General features: G+C 36.7%; 2 protein-coding genes and 2 non-coding genes across 5 annotated transcripts; 1 reads left to right on the top strand and 3 right to left on the bottom strand.

Annotated features, from left to right (window-relative positions):
- Window positions 1-43: 43 nt before the first annotated feature.
- Window positions 44-12,149, top strand: LOC145764277 (anosmin-1-like). Its single transcript, XM_082575898.1, has 15 exons — window positions 44-127; window positions 738-826; window positions 1,123-1,192; window positions 2,199-2,335; window positions 2,823-2,994; window positions 3,596-3,742; window positions 3,956-4,054; window positions 4,502-4,631; window positions 5,135-5,263; window positions 5,736-5,960; window positions 6,367-6,483; window positions 6,669-6,766; window positions 8,946-9,126; window positions 11,012-11,220; window positions 11,906-12,149. The coding sequence occupies exons 1-15, from the start codon at window positions 44-46 to the stop codon at window positions 12,086-12,088; spliced, it is 2,070 nt and encodes a 689-aa protein (XP_082432024.1). The 3' UTR covers window positions 12,089-12,149.
- Trnar-ucu (transfer RNA arginine (anticodon UCU)) lies at window positions 7,672-7,744 on the bottom strand. The gene has a single exon. It is a non-coding gene; the product is annotated as a tRNA-Arg (tRNA).
- On the bottom strand, window positions 10,435-10,507 carry Trnar-ccu (transfer RNA arginine (anticodon CCU)). The gene has a single exon. It is a non-coding gene; the product is annotated as a tRNA-Arg (tRNA).
- On the bottom strand, window positions 11,942-26,953 carry LOC145764919 (uncharacterized). 2 transcript variants are annotated; one of them, XM_082576618.1, is made up of 9 exons: window positions 26,728-26,953; window positions 25,258-25,375; window positions 21,784-21,896; window positions 16,063-16,245; window positions 15,507-15,596; window positions 14,965-15,202; window positions 14,346-14,449; window positions 13,792-13,839; window positions 11,942-13,256 (listed from the first exon to the last, which is right to left on the bottom strand). In XM_082576618.1, exons 1-8 carry the CDS (start codon window positions 26,815-26,817, stop codon window positions 13,825-13,827), a joined length of 951 nt encoding a protein of 316 aa, XP_082432744.1. In that variant the 5' UTR covers window positions 26,818-26,953; the 3' UTR covers window positions 11,942-13,256; window positions 13,792-13,824. The 2 variants fall into 2 exon arrangements, with proteins under 2 accessions (XP_082432744.1, XP_082432743.1); XM_082576617.1 differs by having other exon boundaries at window positions 11,943-13,256; window positions 25,258-25,378.
- Between the last annotated feature and the right edge of the window lie 248 nt (window positions 26,954-27,201).

The following is a 27,201-nucleotide window of genomic DNA, read 5'->3' as shown; positions in this document are numbered from 1 at the left end:
AATTACTCTTGTGATTCATGGCATTGCCTTGGGAACGCGAAATATGCCCATGGCATTGGGAACGCGAAATACAGTCGACCTACATAGAAAGAAAACTAACCAACAGAGCAAGCAACATTTCCACAAAGTAAGATTTAATCTATAAAAAAAAACAGTCAAGCATTGGGGATTTGCGATTTTGCATTGCTTATTAAAATTATTACCGGTACTAGTAAATTCAACATTACTATACTGTAGTTTTTCCTCACTGACGTTTGCATTAGAGGTTGAAAGAGTAAGCTAGCGGTTGTAAGTTCAAGAAATGCAGCTTGTTAGTTACCATTGCCATCATCACGTTACTTCAATGTATGGGGACGTCTGTTTGTTACGTTTGTGTTGATACCAGCAGTTGATGTGCTGTTGTGCCAAAGGTCTACGACTCTACGTTAACAATTAATGTAGCCTACCCAGTAATAAATTCTCAGAAATAAGAGGTAGAAGTTTGCTAGAGCCGGCGATCCACCCCTAAAACACAGAGAAGTAACTTGGTTTGTTTGTCAGGAGTCCACTTGAGTAATTTTATGCCTGACGACTGTTTCAAAACCTTAGATAACAGATTTTTATGTTTGATGTTGATAATTAAAGTCATATGAATTATTATTATTATTAAAAAGTGTTTTTTAATTTGAAATAGATGTTTCAAAATAGCTGTTGAAATCTCTCTCTAGCAAGGTTGCTCAATGAAACTGTTATTGCAGCACGCGTTCTTCTTTATTATTTTCTACCAAAGCTTGGCCCTGAAAAATCATGACCATGTCATATTACAAGGTACCAGATGTATCTCAAGGTAAGAGATTGCAGGCAACCTCAAGTCGGACTTGTATTTTAACTATGGACAACATAAACATATTGATGACATAATATGACACACATATGTATAGAAAACGTAAATACATAGTTTATAAGGTACAATTTAGAAATGGAACAAAATGTGTTCCGTTTTGTATAAAGCAGTGTGAATAGGTTGTGACAATAAAAAATAATCATATAAAAACAAAAATTGTAGACTGCAGCTGCTGAGTAATTTTAACAGTTGTGCCATAATAATACTAACGAAAACCATGACATTCCTGCTCTTTTTAGGTGTCTGCAAAACTTCGTGAATAATTACAATATCGGAACAAACAAAAAATACAAGACTGGAAGCAGATTGGTAAGTTGTCGAAAATATTTTTTGAAGTTTTGAAATAGAGTTTTTAAGAAAGAATGAATAGGTTGCTTGAGAAAACACTGAACACATACAAACGTTTAAAAACATTGCAGGCTTAGCATTATTTTATTTGCAGTGTGTAGTACTGTAGGCTACTAAAACTATACGAGGTGTGCTAGACCGTACAACGACTTCAACAATTTTTTCCTCTTTTTCCAAGGTTTTTACGAGTTTAAATAAAAGAAAAATATTATAAAATTTAGCAGATTTCATCTTTTGGAAGGTTTTCACCACTTACAGTGTGACTTTTTCAGTAGTTTTTTTTTTTTATAAAATCAGCGAGGTTGGTTTGGTTTGAATCTTTGTACTCGGACTGGCAGAGCCTTGATAAGTTACTCCTGGTAGTTTCGCATACCTGTGGAGGCTTTTGATGCAGGACCGGTTACCGAGATCGAAAGAGCTAAGTTTTTCCGATTGTTGAAGTGTTGTTGCCGGAGAATTATTTCATCCATTATGTGCGCTGAATAAAGAGCAGTCGTTAGAATGCGTTGTTCATGCGCACTTCCCGAGAGTCGAACCAATGCCGCTTGATCTTAAAAAACTTTTTCCTTCCACGAAGTCAAGCTCTTACCAACTGAGCTATCACTAACATTATTTATATCGCATCACCCAGGGGCGTGGCTAGCACAAAATTTCGGCAGGGGAGGGGTGGCAAGTGAGTATTATTGCACATGGCATTCTCAGTGAGTCTGTTAGGTGAAGTCCGGCAGCGTATCGCAAAAGGCGACACCTCCTGTTGAGGCATGAGGGGCCTCTCCCAGAAAATTGTGAAATATATACCCTAAAAATATTTTCAGGGCGGGACAATTACCCTCTTTGCCCTTTCCCCCCCAGACTACGCCCCTGGTACCATCCTACATATACAGCTATATCTTTTTCTGATTTGTTGAAGTGAATCATCTCTTGGTAAGACCTTTTTTGTTACTGAATTATATTTTGTTACTACTAGTTGACGACTGAGAACTCTTTTGATTCCTGCCTTTCTCGGCGTTCTTGTAGCGAATGCATTCAACCTTGTGGTGAAAGGTTTACCAGCCTCGAGAGATGCCTGGCCTTGTGCAAAGGAAACTTACAATGCATGTACAGGTAGATAGATGTACTGTAATTGCAATAGTGATAGGCTACTCTACTTTAGAATCCTTTTGGCCCATGAATCATGATTTGTTTTTTGTTTTTTAACACTATCCATATCAAGAATTTACGTGGAGTCTTTTACACCAGTTACTCATCTTACCATCGATTTTTGTCACATTGTGGTTACAATTCACTCAAAGAAAGTCAGCACTCCACTTATCTTTCAAGCTTGGCTACGTCTTTCGTGGCGATATTTTCAAGTTTTTGATTTTTTAAATGTGTAAAGTTTCTGATTTTGCAAAGAGAGTCTCTTATGTGTCTGTTTCTAGTGTCGTCACAATATCTTTTCAAACTCGACATAAATAGGTTTGTAGTAGGCTACTGTACACTGCAAGTTATTTTTCTAAAAATAAAAATATTATTACATTGAAGAACATTACGAAACTGATCATTTTATAATTAAAAGCAAATGTTATAGTTGTTTTCAATTGTTTTCCAGTTGTGCGTTCATCAGTGATATCAATGGTAAGAAAATGGGTTACTGTTCTGCTCCAACTGTGGCTCAAGACGAGCCAGGTAGTAGCTTGGTGATTCACTTACCTTCCTCATCCAACCAATCAACTTGTTCTGAGGAATGTCAAACAGACTTCGGTTGCTCAACCAATAACAAGGCAAGTCCGAAATCATGGTCTTTTGATTAGTTTTCTTTTTCAAGATATTAAATTACAATTGCTTGAGGCTGTTTCCTCTTCTTTCCATATCTGAAGTTTCTTGTGTGATCTGTGTTTCTTTTTTAGTTACTAGATTGCGTATAGAATCTTATCCATGAATAGTAATCCAGCAACGGTTATATTTTCATCTTTTAAATTATTTGAATACTTCAATCACAGTTTAAGAACAAGGTCACAGTTTATAATTTTAAGACAAACTTGAGACTTTAATTAAAGTTTGGAGAATTTCCCCAAAAAAAAACGTTTTCAGACATTTCATGACAGATTTTTTTGTTTATTTGAATTTAAGCCACTTGTAAAAAATATGTGAAGTTTACAAATTAGTATTCTTGAACAAGTTTGCAGCTTTTAACAAACGAAAACTGCAAGACAGGTTAAGGTCAAGCAGGGCAAGTTGAAATAAAATGATGTTATTGGCCAGGTTTTTGACCAGCGCCATATTCTTAAATAAAAATCCCCGCAAAAACGCAAGTCAGGTGATAGGAAAACTGTAAAAGTTTGTTTGCCAATTATTTCCGTTAGAAACGTTTCCGGTTTTTAGTGTTGTAGATTTGGGTGCAGCTCTCTGTGCAGACCAGCCCTGACACAAAAGTCATGGATGCCTTCACTCATCAATAACGAAACTTTAACTCTCACTGAACGAGAAGATGGGAAATCTGTTGTTCTGTCATGGGAGCCTGTCTCATCAGTAAGATTGCCTATGCATCTTAAAAGTAATAAAATAAGTAATAAAATAATTATAAAAATAATGACCTCCCATTTTTTTTTTGCTGATATGTAGAACACGGCATACCGCATGCATTTGTAATAGTGGACCAAAGCTGTTTCTTTATTGTGCCTGAAAACATTAAAAAATACCATTTTATTTTTAGTTTCCTTTACAAACAAGTTTTTGTTTCAGGCATCCAACAACTGGGTCATGTACGTCATTCAAGAGCGCCATCACTTGTCGCGTGGGATTCCACAAAAGTTTAAGTCGGCCTGGAAAATAATCACAGAAGTTTGTTTATGGTTATGGAAAACAAAATATCCACAATAATGATATTCAAATCAAATTTTATCAGAGCGAAATAAAATTCTTCCTCGATTAGAAACAAAACGCAGAAAAAAGTTTTTTACTAAAATAGGAAATCGTTTTCTTTTGAAATAATTTTGCTTCGAACACCTTCATGGCAAATATGCAAGAAGGAACGCAATTTGTAGCATTGTAATAGAAACACAAACTACCAAAGTATTTTTGACTTAATTGCTAATTCTTGTCTTTGAAAGGCGCAATAACAGATTGAGTTAGCTAGTTCAATGCAAAGTAGTTTTAGATTGAACCCAAAAGTCGATAAAAGAGTAGATTGTTTTTAAGTTCTTGCACTTAATGCATTTTCTACAACTTTGAAATAGCAGCGTTGAAAGCAAAACCAATAGAAAATTCAAATGGCTTTTTATTATGCAGACTTCAGATTCAAAAGTAGTCTTCTTTCATCTTCAAAGAGGCTATTGGTATCAATTTAGAATAGCCGTAGTCAACAAAAATGGAACAAAGGGGTTTACTGTCTTGCGACAACCTTTTCGTCTTACTGCTGGTGAGTTTATTTCAACTTGCAAGCCAAGAAAGGTCATTATCAAGCAATAATTTATGCATGAAATATTTGCAAAAATACAAACATTACAGCTCGTAATAGAAACGTCACTCTGTAATCTTGATGCCAAGACCTAACCTACATGCTGAAAGTGGTTCAGAGCCTGAAGAAGTATGCGATGCCACAATACTTCAAAAGATATTTTATATTCCTAGAACCAATATAGCTACCTCGTGAATCAGTCCAAGTTACACCTTGGCCAGCCAGGGTGATTTCCCAAGCATTCCGCCATCCAAATGCTATACTATATAGCCTACTTGATAGTAGACCAATCCAGAAGTTTTCATTTCATAATAATCAAAGCTGCTAATTTTGAATCCGAAGATACAGTTTTAGTTGTTGGATGCGGCAGTTACCACAAAGATCCTGGTCTATGATTATATCTACGCTTGAGAAGTCACAATAGAAAAATTATATTTTTCCCACAATGCCATTTTGTTGTCTAGGTCCCCGACGGCCGCCTACACCCACTGATTTTAAACAAGTTGCTTTAAGGATTACTAGAGGCGCTAGATACAACATTCAAGTGAAATGGAAGCTACCAAAAGACCAAAGTAGTGATTTGCCAGTTAAAGGTAAAATTAAACTGATTTTGTCACTACAAAAATGCCCTAAAACTGATGTAAAATTGCATATACGTTACGATGCTCATTAATAAACAGTTTGGAATATAATTTCAATTTACAGTAGGTTGTGAAAACGTTATGGTCAAAGTAAGAAATTGTAACAATGATATAACAGGCCTCCACTGCAATAACATTGTATGTTTCATAAAGCACTGCACTCTGCACTTGTAGGTTAAAGCAGATATAGGCTACTGTAGGCTACTATACATTGCTTATATTACCGTACTAATTTCTATACAAAGCAAGCACTTTCAGCGTAGAAAACCATATACATTTACAATATTTTAGTTTTAACGCTACGAAATGACACAATAAGAAAGCTCTTTCTTTTAGCTGATAATAGGCTACCGAATATATATATATTTTTTAAATGGAGAAAATTTAGGGTTTCAATTTTTTTTCATCTCGTTATTCTTTGCAGGTTTTCACGTGACATGGGTAAAGGTTAGCCAATCAGGTTACAGAGTTCGTCACACGCCAAATCGCAGATACGTAAAAGCGTCAACAAGCATCTTGCTGGAAGGCTACACTTACTGGATAACTTGGGTCTACAAATTGCACTTTGGTGACGTTTACAACGTGTCCGTAGCAGCATCTAGCGGTTGGAAAGAACACTCTCTGTTTAGCGCCGAAGCACATCTGCAACGTAATAGCAAGTGTGATAAATCACTTTTGTTTGTTTGAACATAAATCTAACAGCTATTGTAAAGATAACTGACAGAGATCAAAGTTTGGAAATGAAAAGTAGAAAGATCTCAAAAACTAAATTACAAACTTCCAGTATCGTAGTTGCTGGCTCGCGTACTGTAAACTCGTTTGACTAAGCATGCGATTATTTCTGAATTTTTGTGTTAATAACAACAAAGACAGAGCTAAAAATTTCTTTTTTACGATTAATTAGCTTCCTTAAACATTCTGTTCTTCATTTGTGGGGTTATTATCACATTTCCAACACTTACAGGTTTTTGTGTTGGTAAGCATATTTTGTTTTACTACATTGAACAGCCCACACAGTAATCTACACCTTACAGACTTGTACGTTTTAAATTTAGTCAGATATCCGTTGGAAACACCAACGCAAGAACTCAAGAACCTGAAAATCGATCTTCCCTTCTTCCTTCAAAATGATAGTGCTGCTGTAAATATCAGCTGGGCATTTGAATTCACAGGTAAGAATAATAATAATTGTTATAATCCTTTGAAACTTATCTATACATAAATCCATTAATTCAGATAAACTTATGAACATCAATTTTTGCAAGTGGTTATAATGCAAATGCAAGCGGTTGGGAATACTTAGTCTTAGGGAGTGAAATTGATTGATATACCAGAACAATCTTGTTTTATCATGCAGAAGCGCCTGAAAAGCTTGTCAAATTCTTTATGGAGTGGGAAGTTAGAAAATGCTTGCATAAGCTTGCCACCCCGATCACTAATCAAGAACTAAGCAACGTAAGACTCCCCACTTGACTAGCTACCTAGCTCTTGTATAACCGATCATACATTGTAAAGCACACAAATTATTGTAATTGTCATACTGTTAAATAATTCTGTGACCACTATTAAGTGACTGCTACCTTACATTCTATAGTTTTAATAACATACTTTTGAGTGATAAATAAGCAAAAGTTTTACATTTTTGCAAATTGTCCATTAAGAGTTTAACCATAAAATATAGTCGATTAAAAGTTTATGGACAGATAAAATCAGGGCTTCTCAACTTGAGAAGGGCTAACATGTGTATGGCCAAAAACGTTCGTAGTTTATAGTTTATGTTCACTCTAATGTACGATATTAAATGCGGTGTGGTTGCTTGGTTTTATCTGTCTATGCTTAAAGAAAGTCACCTTTTTACCAAAATTGTATTTAAAATTTGTAAGTAAATAAATTAATGCAACAGAAAACATCAATATTAGTCGAAGCACTCGGGGTGCATTTTGTTTCCAGAACAAAAGTAAAACAAATGACTGTTATGAGTAGGGATCGACGTCACATGGTCAGAACCTGATGTAACCTCAACGATGTTCAAAAGATGAAGAGCAGCTATCTACACTATCAGTTTTTTTACACTCGATGCCTATAATTAGAAAATAGCATCACTTCTGAGTTCTGACTAAGATCAGCAACAGCTTTAGACCGAGAGCACTTGAGTTCATGAAATCGAGATGTCACTATTGCAGTGTTTTTTTTGTTTTTTTTTTGCAGTGCACTCAAAGCACAAGCGAGAAAGTAGATCAGACAAAACGTTGGAATGAACTGGGATTTCTAACATGAAAATTGTCAGCACGACCAAAACACGTTAGAAATTGCTATTTAGGTACAAGCTTCACCATTTTAAAGTAACTACTTTATTATCTTACCCTGAGTGGGACTCGAACCCACAATCCTTGGCTTAGAAAGCCAATGCCCTATCCATTGAGCCACCAGGGCTGCGGATACTAATAAATTGAAAAATACAGATTTTTAACTATAATCGAACAGGCAAATACTTTTGATCTCTTTCAGTCAGCACTTTGAAGCAAACATTGTACTTCACAGTTACGTCATTTGCAGGTTCTGCCAGACTATACCTAAATGCATGCGTGACCATTGCAATGCTGTGATCCAATGCCGTGCGTGACTAGCAGCGTGACTAGCTAGCACGGGCTTGTCCATTTTGAAGCTTTCCCTCTTATTTGGTGGTATGCGTTTGCTTGCTTGAAAACAGCCCCATGCACAGTGAGCTTCAATGATTCTCCACATCCTCCGTATCGAAATTGATGTTGGCTACGGAAGTGAATTGAGCTTCGACTAATCAACAAAGATATAAGGAGTGAAGACGGCATAATATATTCTTAAGCGCAGGTTGGTGCGGGCTATAGTGCTTCCGTCATTTTTAGGCTGATCACTAACCCGAGCATTTCACAGCTTCCGCAAAGTAAAAAGTTAAGCGTTGCAGTGCTTCTTCTGTGTGAGCATGTGAGACAGCACCATCAGAAAAGCAGTTCGATGATTAGTTGTTCTTGTGTCTTTGTACAAGCTCTAAAACGCCGAAGGTCGAACAGGAAACCATCTATGCGATAATGTAGGCTAGACTTCATCTTTCTTTGCCGGAAAGGTCAAATTGGTGCAAGAACGCAAATTTGTTTAACACCATTGGATATTACAATTTTGGTAAAGAGGTGACTTTCTTCAACCATAAACAGATAAAACCAAGCAACCACACGGCATTTAACATAATATATTAAATTTTTCGTAACTTGAAAAGGGCTAACATGTGTATGGCCGCCGAAAACGTTCGTAGTTTATAGTTTATCTTCAGTTTAATATATTATGGTAAATGCCGTGTGGTTGCTTGGTTTTATCTGTTTACCATTGGATATATCTTCCAAATCCAAGGAAGCAAAAATAGAAGCACCCTGGATGGGACTCGAAGCCACAATCCTTGGCTTAGGAGGCCAATGCCTTATCCATTAGGCCACAAGGGCGACGTTGGGATGTAATAAACCAATGCACAACATTGTAACGACGTGACGTGGCATCAGGGGCTCATTGCAGGCCTTATCGGTCTGGCTTGTCTTTCTCGTGGCAGTCATAAATCGTGTTCTGTGGCTTACTACTGTGTAAGAATGTTGGTTGTGATATGTTTTAGACTCTCAGCTTTCGTCTGACCAACCTCTTACTGGGTTGTGAGTACAATTTAACGGTACAAGCCATGTATGGGTCTTTTCGTCATCAATGGTCGCGAGTTAAACAGCTTACCTTTCACACGCCACCTTGTGGACTAATCGAGCCCAAAATAACAACAGAATTGGACAACTCGTGCCCTAAAGGTGAGACTTGAGGTAAAAACAAGAACTAATTTTTTTCTAAAACATTTCGAGAGCTTTTAGTTTTAGACTGAGAAAGTTTAAAGAAACCATGTCATTATTGTATTTTGTCACTTATGTAGCGATCCATTATTTCATCATGTAAGTTTTCCTGCCTTTTACTATAGTAAACTAGTTTAACTTAAATTTATTTCCTAGTGTTTCTGTAATTTTCCATGTAAACTGCTCCCGAAGTAAATAGAAAAAAGGGAACAGACTGGTTTTTTTGGCTCTTTCTTTGTTTCCACAAAGATAAGAGTTAAACTGACTCCTAAAGCGGTGGTCGTATAAATTTGTGGCAGAATACGGTGCGATACTGATGAGCCCAGCCTCATGGGCGAAACACGTGTCTGTCGCTGTCAATTCTTGCTACAAATCGGCTGCTGAGAAACATATAAAATGATTTGTTCGCATTTGGCGAGAGTCCAGTTAGACCAGTTCAGCTCTCAGAAAACATCAAATTGATTGTTTAGTTAAAAATGTAATAATTCGTAATAGCCTAATGTTTCCCTGTTCTGCAATTTCACTATTCTGTAATGTTTAATTTCAATTTGTGTTATAACTTAGACCTACAATATTATATGAACACCTTCTGATAACTTAAAATTATAATTCGAATAACAATAATTGTGTGGAAATTATTTCATGGAGTCAGATAGCCAAACTAGATAAAGTAGATAGATAAATATCAGACAGCCTTAATCTTAATTCAAATTATAAACAAACATTAAATCTAAATTCAAATATAAATATAAACTATCCTTATACGTTAAACTTACACCTAAATAAAAATGTTACCACACTTACCTACATAAAGGGTAAATTTGTCTGTAGTGAGTGAGCATTATATGCTCATTGCTCAAAGAAACAAAAACTTTAGCCCATTATCCACAATTTTAATCACAAAAAAAAAACGTCAAGCTGGATTGGACTGGAATCCACAATTTTTTGATGCCAATCCCTTATCCATTAGGCCACCAGGGCTGTGAACATCCAATCAAAATAATAAGTAAGCTCGTGTGAAATCTAAACAGGCACATACTTTTTGCTCTGTTTCAGTTTATTTTATAAATAGGCTATATCGCATCAATTTACTCTTCTCATTCTCTCAACAAACTTTCTCAGTCCGAGGATAAAGATTTCAACAATAATTCAAAATTAATCAATGTGTTCAGAACGAATAGGTGAGTCTACCATTTGCTATGACAAGCTGTATTCACGTTGAAGCTCAAAAACAAATTATGATATTAATCCTTCAAATCAAAATAAGAAAACCCTGGATGGGACTCGAACCCACAATCCTTGGCTTAGGAGGCCAATGCCTTATCCATTAGGCCACCAGGGGGACGTTTGGAAACAATAAATCAGTGGTTGTGAAACTTTTAGTATGACGGTTTATAAATGGCTTGCGAAGCACTGCTTTTAAAAAAAAAACTTTGGACCTTGATTAAACCGTTTAAAATATGATGTTATTCTTTGCTTATCTTAATCGTTTGTTATGTAGCCTAAGAATCTATTTCACTGAATTAGCAAATTTCAGCTTAGTTCAACTCATATAGAAGTAGCTTACCATGGTGCAAGATATTTGAAAGTCGGCATTTATTGAAACAAAAAGTAACGTTTGAAAATTCAAGATTAACTCAACCAAATTATGCGAAAAGTAGGACAGGTTTAACAGCTTAAGTAGCCTATGACAAGAAGTAAGCTGTCGTAAACATTTTTTTAAACTTTACAGTAGACCACTATTCATTTATAAGTAGGCTACCAACAAGGTCTTTGTAGAAGAAAAAAAAACTACTTTTATAATAGAAATCTGCAAAGTAAAGTGCTAATTTTTAATTTGTTTTAGATTTTCTCCAATCCAGCGCCCCGTTGAAGCTCAAAACTACAGGCGTGGTGTCGACACCTGCTGGAATAATGGCGCAGCTGCATTGGAAGCCTCCAGTGATTGCTGATATGACGACGGGGCAGTCTCCAGATATTGTCGGATATTTTCTTTACCTTTCGAATGATGTCACCAGAAACAAAAATATCAGATGGACAGTTATAAAAGCAAAGGTAAAATTTTACTCTTTTTGGTTAACCCAATCTTATAATACATTTCTATGAAGCCTCCTAAGCGGCTGCTGTTTCTCCTTCCAATCCACCTTCAAAGCCAATGCATTTCGGAGAAAACTTCCTTCTTAGCACGTATACCCATGTCGTCTTACTTCCTTTGCCCTTGTAAGTTGGTTATACTGCAGTCTCCCTTATCTCTAACGTTCTTCAGTCTTATTTTCCCTTTTTGTTTTTACCTCACACATTGTGCATTGCATTGAACGTCCTAAATTAAAAACAACGTAGTTTGCACAAGCATAAGGTTTTATGTTTGTGTTATGTTTCTTGCCTATTATGGTAAAAGTAACCGCTCAATAGAAAAGTGGCAACTATAACTTATAAAAAATTTAAAAAAAACTGACAATCTCCGAGCAACCGAACCCAACAGTCTCTTTATCAGCTTCCTATAATAATAATAATAATGGTGTTGCAAGCACAGCAGTGCTTTTTCACCTTCATAACTTACGTATCAATATTAAATGTGAAAGTAGCATTTGTTTATTATTCTTGTCACCAGCCAATGTCGTAGTAGGTTTCAACAAACATTTTATTACAAAAGGTTATTATTTTTTGCTTAAGTTTAAACTGAAAATTCAGTGATCATACATTTTATATGTTTTTCAAATTTTTGAAATACCGTACACAGAAAAACCCATCGTGGACATTTGACAACCTTCTTCCAAGGACCACGTACTCTTGCCACGTGGTGGCGATATTCAGCAATCGAATGGCTGGCGATCATGCCATCACTAACGTCATAACACGTGACCCTTTGCCTGGAGAACAAATTTCTGTACGCAACTCTCAAAATGTGTTTTATTATGGATAAAACCGAATATTCGAATGGATGCAACAATTCTAAACTCGTAGGTGCATTTGCATCTTTCGCTTGTCGCACAATATTACAAAGTGTACGTCCCAATAAACTTAATGTAAAAAATTGTTATGTCTTTGTTCTGTTTACCAACATTATCAGGGACAAAAACAAACAGTGTAAGCTTAAGTTTGTCACTTGTTAAAATATATGGCATTCCAGCACACCACTATATTGTATAATAAAAAGTAAAAATAAAAAAAGTTATGATTTTAAAAGTAGCACGAGCAAAGAACTCATTCTATTCACCAACAAGATTCCTTTCCTTGAATGTAAAATTGTTACTACAGCATGAACAGAAACACGTATCAAGCAGGAAAAGAGTATGTCCCATTCACCGATGCCTCGTTACAATTTTGTGAAATTGTAACGTTATTTGAGGAACTGATCAACACAATTACGTATTGTGGTAGGCTACGTGAGCAATCAAAATCGCTTCCACTAACAAATCAATGAAAAACCGTGTAATAATCCAAATCAAGTTCTTCAGAAGTTGTTTTTTAAGTTGTTCTCTCTTGACCAAACGTTTCTTTTCACTACCTTAGGTGTATACTATTCATAGTGCTCTACCATAGAATATTATTAACACACTTTACAAATCTTTGTGAAGTACTGCCATAAAAAAACAAGCAGTGTTACTTTGTTTAAAATGGCACTCACTTTAAATCTTTTAACACTCATCATGGAGGGGCACATACCTGCTGTCAATACACAAGGTTACATCGAAATAACACGAAAAACGTTATTACGACAAGAGTGCAAGAAAGATATATTTAATGCTTTTCTTGATTATATTTTTCTCGTTTGGCCAATCTTTCAGACGACACCGGAATCTGTATTGTATGCATTGTACAGTATCCATTTGTATATTTGCATACAGGATCTACCAAAAAAGCCAAAAAAAAGCGAAATAAAACAATTAATACAAAAAAAAATGTCCATCAAAGTTATGCTTTTTCTCTTTTCCATGAACGTTTACTGGTGTATCTAAGAACTAAGATGTAGTTTGGGTTCAAAGTGAGAGACGTCTGTTTTGACATGCATCAGTGGAATCATTTTGGTCTACTTCAAGTTGAAACGGAAAAAGGAAGATTGCAGTTATTGTCTTGGAAACAAATATCTTCTGCAACAAATGAACCAAATTTTATGATGACTCATAAACGCAACAACATTTCCAGTAACTCTAAGCTCATACCATTGAAAGAACGTTACACTTAATTGAAAATACACAACTAAAAAAATCACTAAATGTAAAGCAAGATCAAAATTATGTCTTGGTTTCTGCGCACCAATTTCAGTGCTCGACCGTTATGTTTTTTTATTTTTTTATTTGAAGCTTGTTTGAAGCAACCCCGTGGCTTGGTTGGATAAGCACCACACTTTATAAAGAAATAAACTACAATATCACAAAATGCTAGTTCAACTCTCAGGAAGTACGCTTGAGCAAAAAATTTCAGTACAGCTTTTCATTCCATGGCACGGCCTATATCAGTGGTTCAAAGCTTCATCAAGCATGTGAAACTGCGGGATTAAGCTTACTAAGAGGTTTTCTCAGTCCAAGATTAAAGATTCTTCCGCACTAGCCATGCTACGACCAATCACACTGTCAAGCAGATAGCTTAAATGACACCAGCACATTTCATGACACATCGTATTACCTTCGATAGCATTCAGTCATTTCTCCTCACTGTTCACTTTAACATCACCTAAACAAACCGTGAGTAAAGTATATGGTATTCTAAACTAAACGTGTTGAAGATAATTTTTTGTATTTTCAAACAATTATTTGTTCATTAATTTTGTGGAAAAGAAATGAAATTCCATGGTTTATGCATTTCTAATTTTTGTACATTCTCTATTTCTGGCCGATGTTAGCCATGTAATTTCTTTCTCGCCATATTTAGCCAAATACCTGAAGTATAATTTTACGCCAGGGTAAAAGATTGTCCTGACAAAAACCTCAGTTGTAATTCACTCAAAGCAGTGGTATTGTAAGTTTGACTGATATAAATTTGGACTGATATGAGGCTATACAATAAAACAAAAAAGGCGGTTGGTTACAGCAACAGAGACTTAAACATACAAAGTTACAGTAGAGCAATAGCAAGAAAGGACACAGCGAACCGAGCGCTGTAAAAATTGATGATCTGAGTTAATGACTCCATGTGTGTGAAATTATAATACAATGAAAATTGTATTGTGAGCTACTTACATTGGCGTTATTTTTTCCTGTAGCCGAGATGTTAAAAAAGGGATTAACTTGTCCTGGAGAAACAGTGTTGGGGGTGGCTCCATATGGTAAATGAAATGGCATAGCTAGAATTACAAAGACAATTTCAATAAAAAGCAAATAAAACTTTAAGAAACTGCAATACATGTCATGTTTGGTGCAGTGGCGCACTTTAAACAGCTTGCGATTTTAATGGCACATAGTAGATTAGGGATAGTGTCTGCTGTCTATGGTTCAAAGCTGCTTCAAATGAGCGAAGATCAGAAAGAAATTGCAGAAGAACCTTTCTCATTTGGTGGATAAAAAATCAATTGATCAAGTCCACGAAACCACAGTAAAAAATTTTCTTACGGTCGATCATCAACAAGTGGAAGAAGAACGTTCACACGAAATGTTAGCTGCGTAACAGTTATAAACGTCCGCACGGCGCTCAATATAGGCCTACAAAGTTGGCTTTACGGCCATGTCCTTGTCGACGCGATGCCGGGCATAAGCCAGGATATGTCAAAAATGTTTGAAACACTTCAGGCGTGAGTGCGGTGTTACCTATACGTTATATTTATAAGATGTTCACTTAAAAAAAACAAAAAAAAAAGCTTACCATGTTGGTAGTACGCCGGAACTGTAGAAAGGGCTTGATGATGCACAGTTGTTAATCCAGGGTATGTCATACCATTGTATCCGTACATCGCAGTTAAAGTGACAGGGTTTGGGGAGTTCGAGCTCGTTTGAGTAAGTGCGGCAGGGTTTCCGATTGGATTTCCAGCAGAAGGAATCATCTGTGGCTCGATGTTTTGTCGCTTGAGCGGAGAATGTGAGATTGCTGCAGTGTTTGACATCTGCATAGCAAAGGTATGAGAAAAAAACGACTTTCATCATTTTTTTTTCTTGCAGTTGGACAGTTGACCATCTCTATTGTGTTTGCACTGACGAGTTCCGTCGTCATTGCACAATGCATATGACCACTATGACCAGGGAACGGTGTTCCGAAAGGTTGTGATAAATCGCTATCACCACAGCGAACCCGCAGCATTACGCTGAAACAGATCCTTTGCATTATAGTTGTGAAATAGTAAATACAAAATATTACTGTTAACCGGAACGCGACAAACACCTGACCACTATTAACCAATCAGTGCTCACCATAGCATTTGGACGCGAAGAGCTTATAGAGGGAGGAGGCATCGATTGGAGGAAGGCAGATTGGGGGTTTTGAGTAGCTCGAATCTTCGCCTACACAACACAAATTATATTGAAACAAAATTGAAAATAACAACTAAATTACCAAAACTTAAAAACCAAACGAAATCTGTTTTGTCATAGAAAGATCAAAAGTTTTTTTTATTCAAATAAATTGTAGTAATACTGTATAGCCGCCATTTGACTAACGACTATTTATCCAATTGACGGTTGATCAAACTTGTAACTTCAACCTTCTGGTTCCACGTTTGAAGTATAAGCCAGCAAATTCTACTGCTTACGTTACACTTCAATGCCGCCAGACGTTGAAAATGTACAAAATACTTCCATGATATGCTGCATTTCAGGCCAATATGTTCGATGGGTTATTTTTGCGTTTGTAAGTTATGCATTAAGCAGAACGCTTGCAAGCTTACTTTTGACGATCATGTTAAATGTAACGTAGTGAGTTGCCGGGTCTGTTATGCAAATACTTGCAAAGTAGAACCGTTGTATTTACTTGCAAGTGTGTAGGAGGATGAAAGTATTTGCATTTCTCTCTATTACACCTGCCCTTTATGCAGTCCATGCACACTATTACAGTATTCTCTCCAGGATCGATCATCGATAAGTCAGGGGGGTGTGCGTAGCGGCACTCTAACTCTCCTCTGGTGCAATTACCTCTCTGATAGTCTCGGCATACCTGGAATATACGGCTAAAACATTACATATCAATATATATACATAAAGCTTCGCCAAGGAATAGATGTATTCTTATTCAATAAAGTAATTAACATCCTTCATGGTAATAAGGATAAAATCGAAAGTGAGAAACTGCAAGGACACTTTGTTTGAAATACGAGTAGATGATTAGATGAGAAACGTAGTTGATTACTTCTTTATTCTTCGGTTAAGATTCAAGTACAATTAATCAAGCTTTCAGAGCAATCAATTGCAAACACAGTTGTTACATTCTGATTTTGTATTTATTCATTCATTCATAGCTTGTCACACTAGTGCGCTAGAAAAGTGTGTCACGAAAGAGCTTAATCCGCTTTCGGGATTTTGCTCTATTTCAGTACCACAAACTTAAGTTGTTTCCGACAAAATACAAGAGTCAACTAGCCTTCGCTGAGCAACCCAATATAGAGAACTCCCACTCAAGGCAACCGCGAAAAAAAGGGAAAAAAAAAAAAAAAATCAAGGCAACCTCGACTCCCCAGCCTGGCCCTCACGACCTAAGCTGGTGGACTTAACACTCCGGGTGCATCGTCACCCCATAAATCACGCCGCTCCCCGCCGCCGCGGGGTGTGGCAGGCCGGTTTCTTAAAGTCTTTGACCTGGCTATGTTTGTTTGTACTCTCTCACCGTGTCAATCTTTTGTACCGTGAGCCACTGATGCGAATAAAACAGTTCAACACTAAAACGTTTATCAACTATCGCAGGGGTCTCTTCGGTCAGAGCGCTGCTTTCGCCTTGTAACGCTGTTCTTGCCCGCTTGGATCAACATCGCTCCGCTTTCAATGCATTGATCAACACGCTACAGAAAACTGATCAATTCGATTGTTTTCTGATCAACTCGTTGAAAACTGATCAACCCTGATCAACTCGATGCAGCCTCAAACTTCTACCTCAATTTTCTATTTTTACCGGAAATGTAGCCTATCAGTGCCTCTGGTTTCGATCGCTAGCCTCCCCGACCCAGCTGGGCGAACCTGCCTCAACGTCTGGCCAGTGCACATCCGTGCTCGCCGAATGAAAGCTTACTCTTCTCCAGTGAGTATTAATTACACTCCCACCTATATATATATATATATATTTTTTTTTTATTACAGTATATTGATTCATCGAGCCTCTGCTCCACATTTTTATTGAATATTCGTCTGCCACGAGAGCCAAATTATCCTTAAATGGTTCGACTCTTTTCCTCGTGAGAGACCCAAATTTTATCCGCTCTGTCTACTGGCAGACCGAATATAAGAGTCAAAGTACCTGCGCGAGGACGCGTGAAGGAGACGTGGGCGCTGCCCGGCGGTCAATAACTGCCGGTTCTAGCGTCCACACGCGACGGGTCGCCCGGTCCGTCGCAGGGCTTCATTCTGGGCTATGCAGAAAGAGCCTGTCTCCCTGGCCCGCTCCGCCATTCTAAATTTGCGGACGGGCCATATAGTGTTTCGATCCACACTCTCCCTCCACAGGTATCTCGACTCCCCAGCCTGGCCCCCGCGACCTAAGCTGGTGGACTTACCCTCCGGGTGCATCGTCACCCCATAAATCACGCCGCTCCCCGCCGCCGCGGGGTGTGGCAGGCCGGTTTCTGAAAGTCTTCGACCTGGCTATGTTTGTTTGTACTCTCTCACCGTGTCAATCTTTTGTACCGTGAGCTACTGATGCGAATAAAACAGTTTAACACTATGTCCCTGGTAGATATCTTCCATGTAAGTATGGTTTGCCTGTTGAGTGTTTGGGTGTGTGGAGGCTCCCGGAGCGGACACATTAATGATGAGTCAGGCAACAAATCCATTTTATATGGAAAATTGTAAACCTGCAAGGTGTGGTGGTATCCACTTTGAACTTTGAGCGAAAAAAAACAAACAACAAAGGCAACGTCGCACAACGGGTGTGAGGACTACAGTCACCTTCTCTCGCAGAGAATTGTTATTTTCTATTAAAAATTAAATTATGAGAACTACTTTAACGTTCAAAGAAGTCGATTACGATTGAACTGCTTGCTCTTTTTGAATTAGGATTAGCTGATGATTAGCTTGTTACAAACTAAAGATACTTAACGATGATTGCAACAATGGGAAGGACAACAATGATGATCAGTTACTGCAATGGCTTTAAACATAGGATAAATATTTTTTGTATTAAAATTGATGTACTTTCGAATGCCAAAGCGTTAGTCATGAAATGCAGAATCAAACTGTGTGAGTTTCATGATACAACATCTTAAATGTAGGTTACATGCAATCAACAATCAAAACAAAATTATTGGCTTGTTTATCTGAAAAGCGATGTGTATCGACTTTAAATCGAAACTAATAACGTCACCGAGCTTGTCAGTAGCTTGCTTTGTTTATTTATTATTTAAAAGAACTAGATAGAAGTTATTTGCTTATTGATCCAAGTTATTGTCTCATCTACTGTTCTTGGTTAGCCGCAGCTTCAATTAAATTCTAGATCACAAAATGCAACCAAAATGGTACTTTCTCCTTTCAAGCAAGGAACATTCGTCAGTAGAACATTGAGCAGGTATCGTAGATATTGCAACAGCAACGATACGGACTTGAACTACCATAATGCCGGTATGGCAAGCCCGCAACCAGGGGGGGGCATTGAGGGCATTTGCCCCCCCCGAAATTTTTTGGAAAAATTTTAACGTTCTATGCAGTATGAAATGTACTATGAATAGACGTACGTCGTACACTTACAGCTATACTGTAGTGTAGAGTGTAGACTATCGAAACCGAAAGTAGGCTACGCTGGTTGGAAGCCATGCTAACGACTTTGTTCGATAAATTAGGCTGGCATCCTCATTATCTGCATCGATGAAAGGGTACGTTAATGGTGTGCAGGCACATGTAAAAAGACAGTACCCTACTGCTGTGTACTGTATATGCACTGTGCTTCACACGTATTGAATCTGGTTGTTTGTAAGGCTTCCAGTGTAGCTGCCATATCTAATTGCGTGAGCACAATTAAAGACATCACCACATTTGTTAGAGGTTCAGCAAAGCGCATGAAAGCATTGCAACAGAGCAGTGAATCCATTTCGGGTGCATGTAGGAGTAAGTCACTCACACGCCTGTGTGAAACCAAACCAGGTGGGTGGATCGTTCTACCATCCCTAGTGGATCGTCACAAGAATGTCACAAAATTTGTGGAAATGTTTCCTGTCGTGCTTGACACACTTGAAGGAATGACAGAGTGGTCAGATACAACTGCTGCTCCCAAGGCACCGCAATATTTATGTGCTATGCTCTCTCCAAAATTTGTTGTATCTCTTTGTGTGTGCGCCAGATTTTTAAGATTACTTTTGTCGATTTCTAAAATTCTTCAATCTCCAAATATGGACCTCACACAGTGTGCAAAGGAAATTAGCAGAGTTCAAGCAGTTGTATTTGATTGCAGAGAAAATGCAGTTGCTGATTTCAAAACAATATATTCTAAGGCCCAAGAGCTGCTTCTAGATGCAATAACAATACCTAGGAAAGCTGGTCGCCAATCAATGAGAGAAAACTACGAGACAAATGATCCGGAAGATTTCTATCGTCAATCTGTATAGGCTACATACCGTATGTAGATGGCCTTCTACAAGAATTGCAAGGAAGATTTCATGAGCATTTTAAAACAGCTGCCCAAATTCAACTCATTGTGCCTAGAAATGTCGCTTCAACGAGGTAGCCTATAGTGACATTGACAATACAGTACAATTTTACAAAGGAGACATTGACTGCGAAGCCATGATAGATGGACTTGCCAGGTGGAAAATTAAGTGGGAACGAATTCTTGAAAGTGAAAGGCCAGCAAGTGCGATTGATGCGGTGTCAGCAATAGAATCCCAAAAAGAGTTTTATCCAAACATTTACAAACTCTTGATAATTTTGGCTACACTTCCAGTCACAACTGCTTCTGCAAAAAGAACATTTAGCTGTCTACGACGCTTGACAAGTTACCTTAGAAGCACTATGGGGCAGGACAGGCTTTCTGGACTAGCTCTCATGCAAATCCATCGTAGCCTACTTAAATTCCAAGCGCGGAATTGGTGTCAAACGAACTTGCCAAATCAAGTAGAAAGTTAGACATTATGCTCTAAATTAAAATGTCATTTTGCATTTGCAAAGTCAACTTCTTTGGGCCTACAAACATAAAAACTTGTTGAGCCAACAAAATGTTTCAGGATTGTAATTTGTAATTACCGTGTTGAGTTTATTCATATGTATCTGTTTGTTTATGTTGATGTAAATATATGTTATTGATTAATTTATGACTCCAGTCGTGCCAATGGAGTTCGTAGCCTACAGATGTTGTATTTTATTTGTAATCGACTGAACACATTACTGTATTATCGTAATTTTCTTCCTTGGGTAGTCATAGCTAAATGAGAAAGGGTTACAAAGGCTAGTTTCCTTTAATGCTGTACTAAACAAAAACGTGATTGACATAAGTTATGACCACTGAACCGTAACATGGTAGTGCCACACACTCTATCAATGGGCGCGGACATTAACATAACAATGTCACAATGCATTATTTTAATGTTTGTTCTTTGATAAAAATTAAATGCCTTCCCCGAAAATATTTGCTGGTTGCGGGCCTGCGGTATGGTATGCATAATTCACTCGCCAACGCTAAGACAATGAGAACATTTAACATAAATTGTGGATGGTTTACTGAAACCCAAGGAATGAAACGTTTGTCGGTCAACATGCAGCCTATATAGGAAAAAATATAGCAATAAAACCATATAGGTCAATATAGCAAAAAAACCAATGACTTTAATATTGTTGTTTGATTGTTGACATTCTACAGTAAATTCGAGCAACTATGCGCTTAGCCATTGCCATTCTATCCAGTATATTACTGTTCCGATAAGATAGTCCAAGCGTTCAGAAAAACGAAAAAGTACTCCATGTCAAAGTTAATTTGCTTCACGCTTCGTGCAAAAATGCTTGAGTGAAAATGCAAACTTTTTGTGAGGAAAACATTTTGTTCACGCTAATTAACGTTGGAACGTGATGCCAAACCTTTAAGTCGATTGGCCTGATAAAGTGAAGATATAACATTACAAAGGATGTCCAACAACCGCCATACGCTTAACTTAAATTGACTGCATAAAGACTTGAAATGTTGTCTTGTAAGATGATAGTCAGCAGTCAATGCTAATAACAACTTTGAGGCATGCATGATTGCAATTTTTGACCTTCATAACAATTCAAATCGACTGGTAAATATTTGGAAGCGTTTTTGTGTTTTGCTAAGAGATTTCCAGAGCAAGATATGACAATATGACATATCTTCGTCCTAAACTTACCTCGGTACAAGTTTCAAAGTGATTTATCTACTGGAATTAAATTTCATCAATATCAATTTCATAAATAAAAATTTCGTAGCCTATATCCATTTATAATTATCAATTAAAACAACTCACAGTTTCATGTGTTGTTTTCACATTTAATTTGTAAACTAAAACAGCGAAACAATCAAAGTACAGCAACGCAATGGCCTAAATCTTACTTCCAGTCTATCGGCTCGTATGCTGGTAGTTGTGGGTACCACTGTTGCTACTTGTGTCTGGGGAGTCGGAATGGGATAATATTGCAATAGTTGATGGTTCAAAGTGGAGAGATCTGTATAGGTACAGCTTGTGATTAGGGTATGTGAGTATCTGTTTCGGAATTACAAATATAATTCATTGATAAAATGTTTTGCAATCGGAAGCCTTCTCTCATAGTCATAGTATAGTCGTATAGTCGCACTATTATTGACAGGAGGAGAGGGGGTGGTTTTCAGTGGTCCAGGATGATTTAAGGGGCCATAAACATTTCACGAGGTCCTGGGAAGTTAAAGGAAAAAATCCTCTAGAATGTCATTTGTACCGGCCCTAAATTAGCCTCCCAATGGCCTTCCATAGTAAATCTTATTTTAGACCTTTGCCGCAGGCTTGCTTAGGTTGACAGCTTGAACTTGAAGTACTTTGTTACTGATCATATACTTACACTATTCGAATAAATTAGCCTACTGCAGCTTGGGGTTTTACAAAAGAATGTCGTTGTAGTGCGGTGCTTGATATTGTTGGCTACAAACCGAGAATTGAAATAGTGTCAGTAAGTTTTAACATTTTTATATTCACAAATTAGGATATTTTTGTTGAAGGTATCGGGAATCGAGATAGACCAGAAATGGGGGTGCCAAGTTGATCGAGATAATTATGGTGGTCCTGTCACAAGTATTTACTGTTCCAAGAAGACGCAAATGTGTTTGTTCAACCTGCATGTGGCCCAGTTAGTTCAAAACCGTGTTAATGCAATTTCAATTGATGTATTTCAGTGCCGTTAATCTCTAATTGTTTATAAGCCGAAGAGATTAAAAGTCCGACGCACAAACAAGAAAAGTAATTTTCTTCGATAAATCTTTAACTATGGCAGTTCAAACGGAACTAAAATAATGAAGAATGAAACAAGACATGGCATTGTCAAGTGGGATTAATTTTAATTCCACAAGACATGTGTCCTAAATTGGTTGTAAAGTTATTCAATGGCAGTTAAAAGATTTAAATTTGAAGATTAGTTTGAAGATGAAAATACAAATGGTTCAAAGTTTGCTTTGCTGTGCCACAAAACATTTTTTGTGTGTGTAATACATTATGTTAAACCAGCTAAGGTTACTTTGTTTTGTTTTTCTATGGTTCAAAAAAGAAAACTCTCTACCAAAGCTTTAAAATATAATAAGTGGCTTCACAAAAATTAACATCATATTGATTCAACTCAGAAAAGCGAGTGTATTTGTTGAATATTTCTAGCTTCCATTTAATAATCTTGACCAACTTGCAAAAGTGTATTACTGTATATCTCTCTGAGAAACATTCAAAACCAAATGCATTTTTTGCCACAGACACATTTTGACTTCTATGGCACCCATGTGAAGCTAAGCCGATAGCTTATCGAAAAAAAAAAAACTAAGTACAGCATAAAACAAACAAACTTATTATTTCTATTTTTGTTTAATTATTTTAAGCAGTGCTGCTGTTGTCATTGGTCTTATGTTTGTGGTATCACGGTCTAGGTGAGACAGTAAAAAAAATATAGTAAAGCTCCATCGGGTTTAAATAATTAGCCAATCTCTTTTGAGTAAATACAGTAATAAAGAATAAGCTACATACAAATAATGAATTAGCCAATTAAGGCTTTTAGTGAGTGATGAACATTTAAAAACACTTGAGATTGAGTAATAAGATTGATGATAATAAAGATGATAACGGGTTTAAAGATGTCGTTGTCTTCACCAACTTATGGAGTGGGCGTTATAAATATTAAACATGTTGGCACAAAGACCACTACTGGTACAGTAACGCCTGACCTCTCTGTATGTTACTAATTTTGTAGTTTGTTAAAGACAACAAGCACTTACACTTAGCTGAAGTCCACTGAAGAAAAACAAGATTCAAAACGCTAACCACATGACCAAGAATTTCTTTTGCTTAGTTTCATTTTTCAAATTTAAAGGCAAGAAACGTCTTTTTTGCAAAGCCTAATTGCATGTTACGCGTTGCTTGTGTAACACCCAAATAGCCTACATTTTAGTTGTTTTGAGACCAAAAGTTTCTCGGCTGTATAATAGGGTGGCTCGTTTTTGAACTTTTTTTTTAAATTCTCTCGGGGTAGTGGGGAAATGGTGCCAATGAGTGAGAAAACAATCATGACAAAATTTGAGATTTGTAAAAAATTGTCTTCAGCCTCCTCATGGGGCCCAAAAATCGAAAAATGGGGTCAAAAACGCATTTTTTTTTTTAAATATTTTTAGTTTGGGTAGATACAATATTGTTTAGATATATCTAAATAACCTATAAAAAAAAATTGGAGTCATTTGAATGATTCCTTCAGCTTCCTCACAGCTTCTAAAAATTTTTATTTTGCTGAAAATTTCGCATTTTTGTTTGTGGTTACATAACTACAAACTTTGTCAGTGACGTAAATTCAAATAAAAGACGTCACTTTTTCCTACCAAATTAACCCAATTTCATTAAAAAATGACGCAACAGCTCAGGGCAGGCCTATAAAGAGAAATACAATGACGTTTTATAGCTGGCAAAATGTCTAACGCAATTATGTATCATGTACCCACCCACAAAAATGCGAAATTTTCAGCAAAAGGGAAATTTTCAGAAGCTGTGAGGAAGCTGAAGGAATAGTTCAAATGACTCCAATTTTTTTTCTTAGGCTAATTAGACATATCTAAACAATATTGTATCTACCCAAACTAAAAATATTTAAAAAAAAAATTGCGTTTTTGACCCCATTTTTCGATTTTTGGGCCCCATGAGGAGGCTGAAGACAATTTTTTACAAATCTCAAATTTTGTCATGATTGTTTTCTCACTCATTGGCACCATTTCCCCACTACCCCGAGAGAATTTAAAAAAAAAGTTCAAAAACGAGCCACCCTACTGTATAATGTGTGTTATTATCGAAGGATACTGCAGATCAATTAATAATCTCCCGCGCCGAAGTATTGATTAAAGTAACTTCATAAAAATATCTTCGTTTAATTAAATCGGCTTTTTGCTAAGTCCATGATATTACTTAATTTAAGCAACTTATTAGTTTGCAATTATATGAATTGTTTTGCGTTATTATAAGTTAAATTACATTTCAGAAAGAGTTTCCAATACATTGCAAAACTTATTCTCGTGACGAAAATTTAACTTTATGCTTCTTGGCCATCAATTGATTCTGAAGCAAATGGACTGAAGAAATTTTGAATCTTATTGATTTGTTCACTACATCGATTGGGAAATCCTGCCTTACACTCATCATTGTACTTAATATTCAGTGACAACATGCACTTCAATATAGATTACAGCATTTACAAAAAAAAAAAAAATGAACCCAGTTTACCAGCCATTAAAATCAGGTATATTTTTGATATCCACAGCTTTTCATTCAGCTATTTTGGTTGGCTGTTCAAAAGTTGTATTTTGCACAAAAAGTACCTGAAGGTTGAAATATGGTGTAAGTTGGAGTCACACATGAGGAGTTTCCCATGGAGGGTCCAATCACCTGATTAGGTGGCAGGTTACCAACAAGAGCGGGAGTGCCTCCAGGTGACATCTGCTGATGAAAAAATAAATCATCATATGTGGATTTCTAAATGCTTACTCATTCCTTTCTGGAAAATTATCATGCTTGATTGATTTCGAGAATGTTTATTGCTTATTCTCAGACTGAGAAAGCTTCTTTGAGAGCTTAATCCTGGCAGTTTCGCATAGTTGTAGAAGCTTTGAACCACTGACGCAGGCTCGGACACCGAGAACAGAATAAAGACTTCACTTGTTGTTGAAGTTTTGTTGCCTGTGAACTATTCCATCCGTTAACTGCTACTGAATGGAAAGCAGTCCTTGAATGCGTTGCTCAAGCGCACACCCAAGGTGTCGAATCAGCGCTGCTTGATCTTGTCGTTTCTTTGCGAATGAGGCCGAGCCCGGTACACAGAAAAAAATTTATCACAGTTGTTTAATTAGAAATTCTTCTAACGAGGACTAAATAAATCAGAAACAAAACATAAAAAATTCTGGAGAATTTTTTTAATGAAAAGTAGATATGCTGCATAAACTATGTTTTTAAAAATCGGGTTTTGCCTGTGACAAAACATAAAAAATTCCGGAGAATTTTTTTAATGAAAAGTAGATATGCTGCATAAACTATGTTTTTAAAATCGGGTTTTGCCTGTGACAGTGGTCTGTTTACTTTAACAGTGGTCTATTTACTTTAATAGCTGTTTACTTTAACTTAAATTTACATTATATTTTCACAACACTAAATAACACAGAAAAACAATCATTAAAATGCGGTCAGATTGCACGCTCTTGAGATAGCATAACCTGGAGCTTAATAGAGGTGCAAACTGCAACAAAACACTCAACAAACGTTGGTACCAGCCAGTGCCTTAATTGGTGCCAGAAAGTAACTTTTGTCCAAAGTCTTAGTTGTTGTTTCGCAACAGAATGTCAAAGTTGTGAGCATGGTACTTTCCCTCTTTTTATAAGTGAGAAAAAACGTAGTAGCCCAGGCATAATGCAAATATATTATTTCTGCAGATTAATAAAATATTTTTAAACTATTTGTTCGAAACAGATAATGCTTTTTATGACAAATAATTTTGAAATTTACAATTACTTGTGAAACCTTACATTTTTACTGACACTAATCCAGTTGGTATGAATTATAGTTGGAAGTTCTGTTATGGAAGGAATAGTTTGATTGTCATTGAACGATTAACAGAGGCCTCCAATCCAGAAAATTTGTCTTTTTTACATTGAATAATATTTGCAGACGTTGAATTAACGTAAAAAAGATAAATTCTTGTTGGCTGGAGGGTCATTAAAATTGGCAGTCTAATGCATCCTCTTGCAGTAAACTGGACGTTGTTGAAAACGTATTAATAGAATAAATTTATTACTTACCTCATAACCTACAAATCCACCTTGTGGTACAGCGGTAGTGGGTGGTTGTTGGATCGGGAGAATTTGCTGCAGCATGACTCGATCTTGCATCAAGTTTGCGAATAGATCGCTTTTCTGCAGTAATTGATCTTGTTCAAATGAAAAGAGTTGAATGCAATCTCTTTGCGTCGATAAGTTTAAATTCACAGCGAAATGTTATTGGAAATTTAGTAACCTAACAAAATTAAACAACATACAATCTGAACAGTATAAAAAATTATAGTTGAAGTCTGGTCAGTCAACAACTCAACAAAACTTGAGACCCGGCAGGCGCATGTGGCAAAAACGAGCAGGAAAAGGTCAATGTGTAATGATCTGCATGGGTGTAATCGACAAGGGCCAATAAAAGAATTAGTCATTGTAAGTACTCGAATATAACGAATATATGATATTAGTATCACGCAAGCTATGGAATAATTTTGAAACTAATTTTTC

This window comes from Aplidium turbinatum, chromosome 2 (genome assembly GCF_918807975.1).
Source record: "Aplidium turbinatum chromosome 2, kaAplTurb1.1, whole genome shotgun sequence".
Lineage (NCBI taxonomy): Eukaryota > Metazoa > Chordata > Ascidiacea > Aplousobranchia > Polyclinidae > Aplidium > Aplidium turbinatum.
Note: the sequence above shows the minus strand (reverse complement) of the source record. Positions and strands in the feature narration are given on the sequence as shown.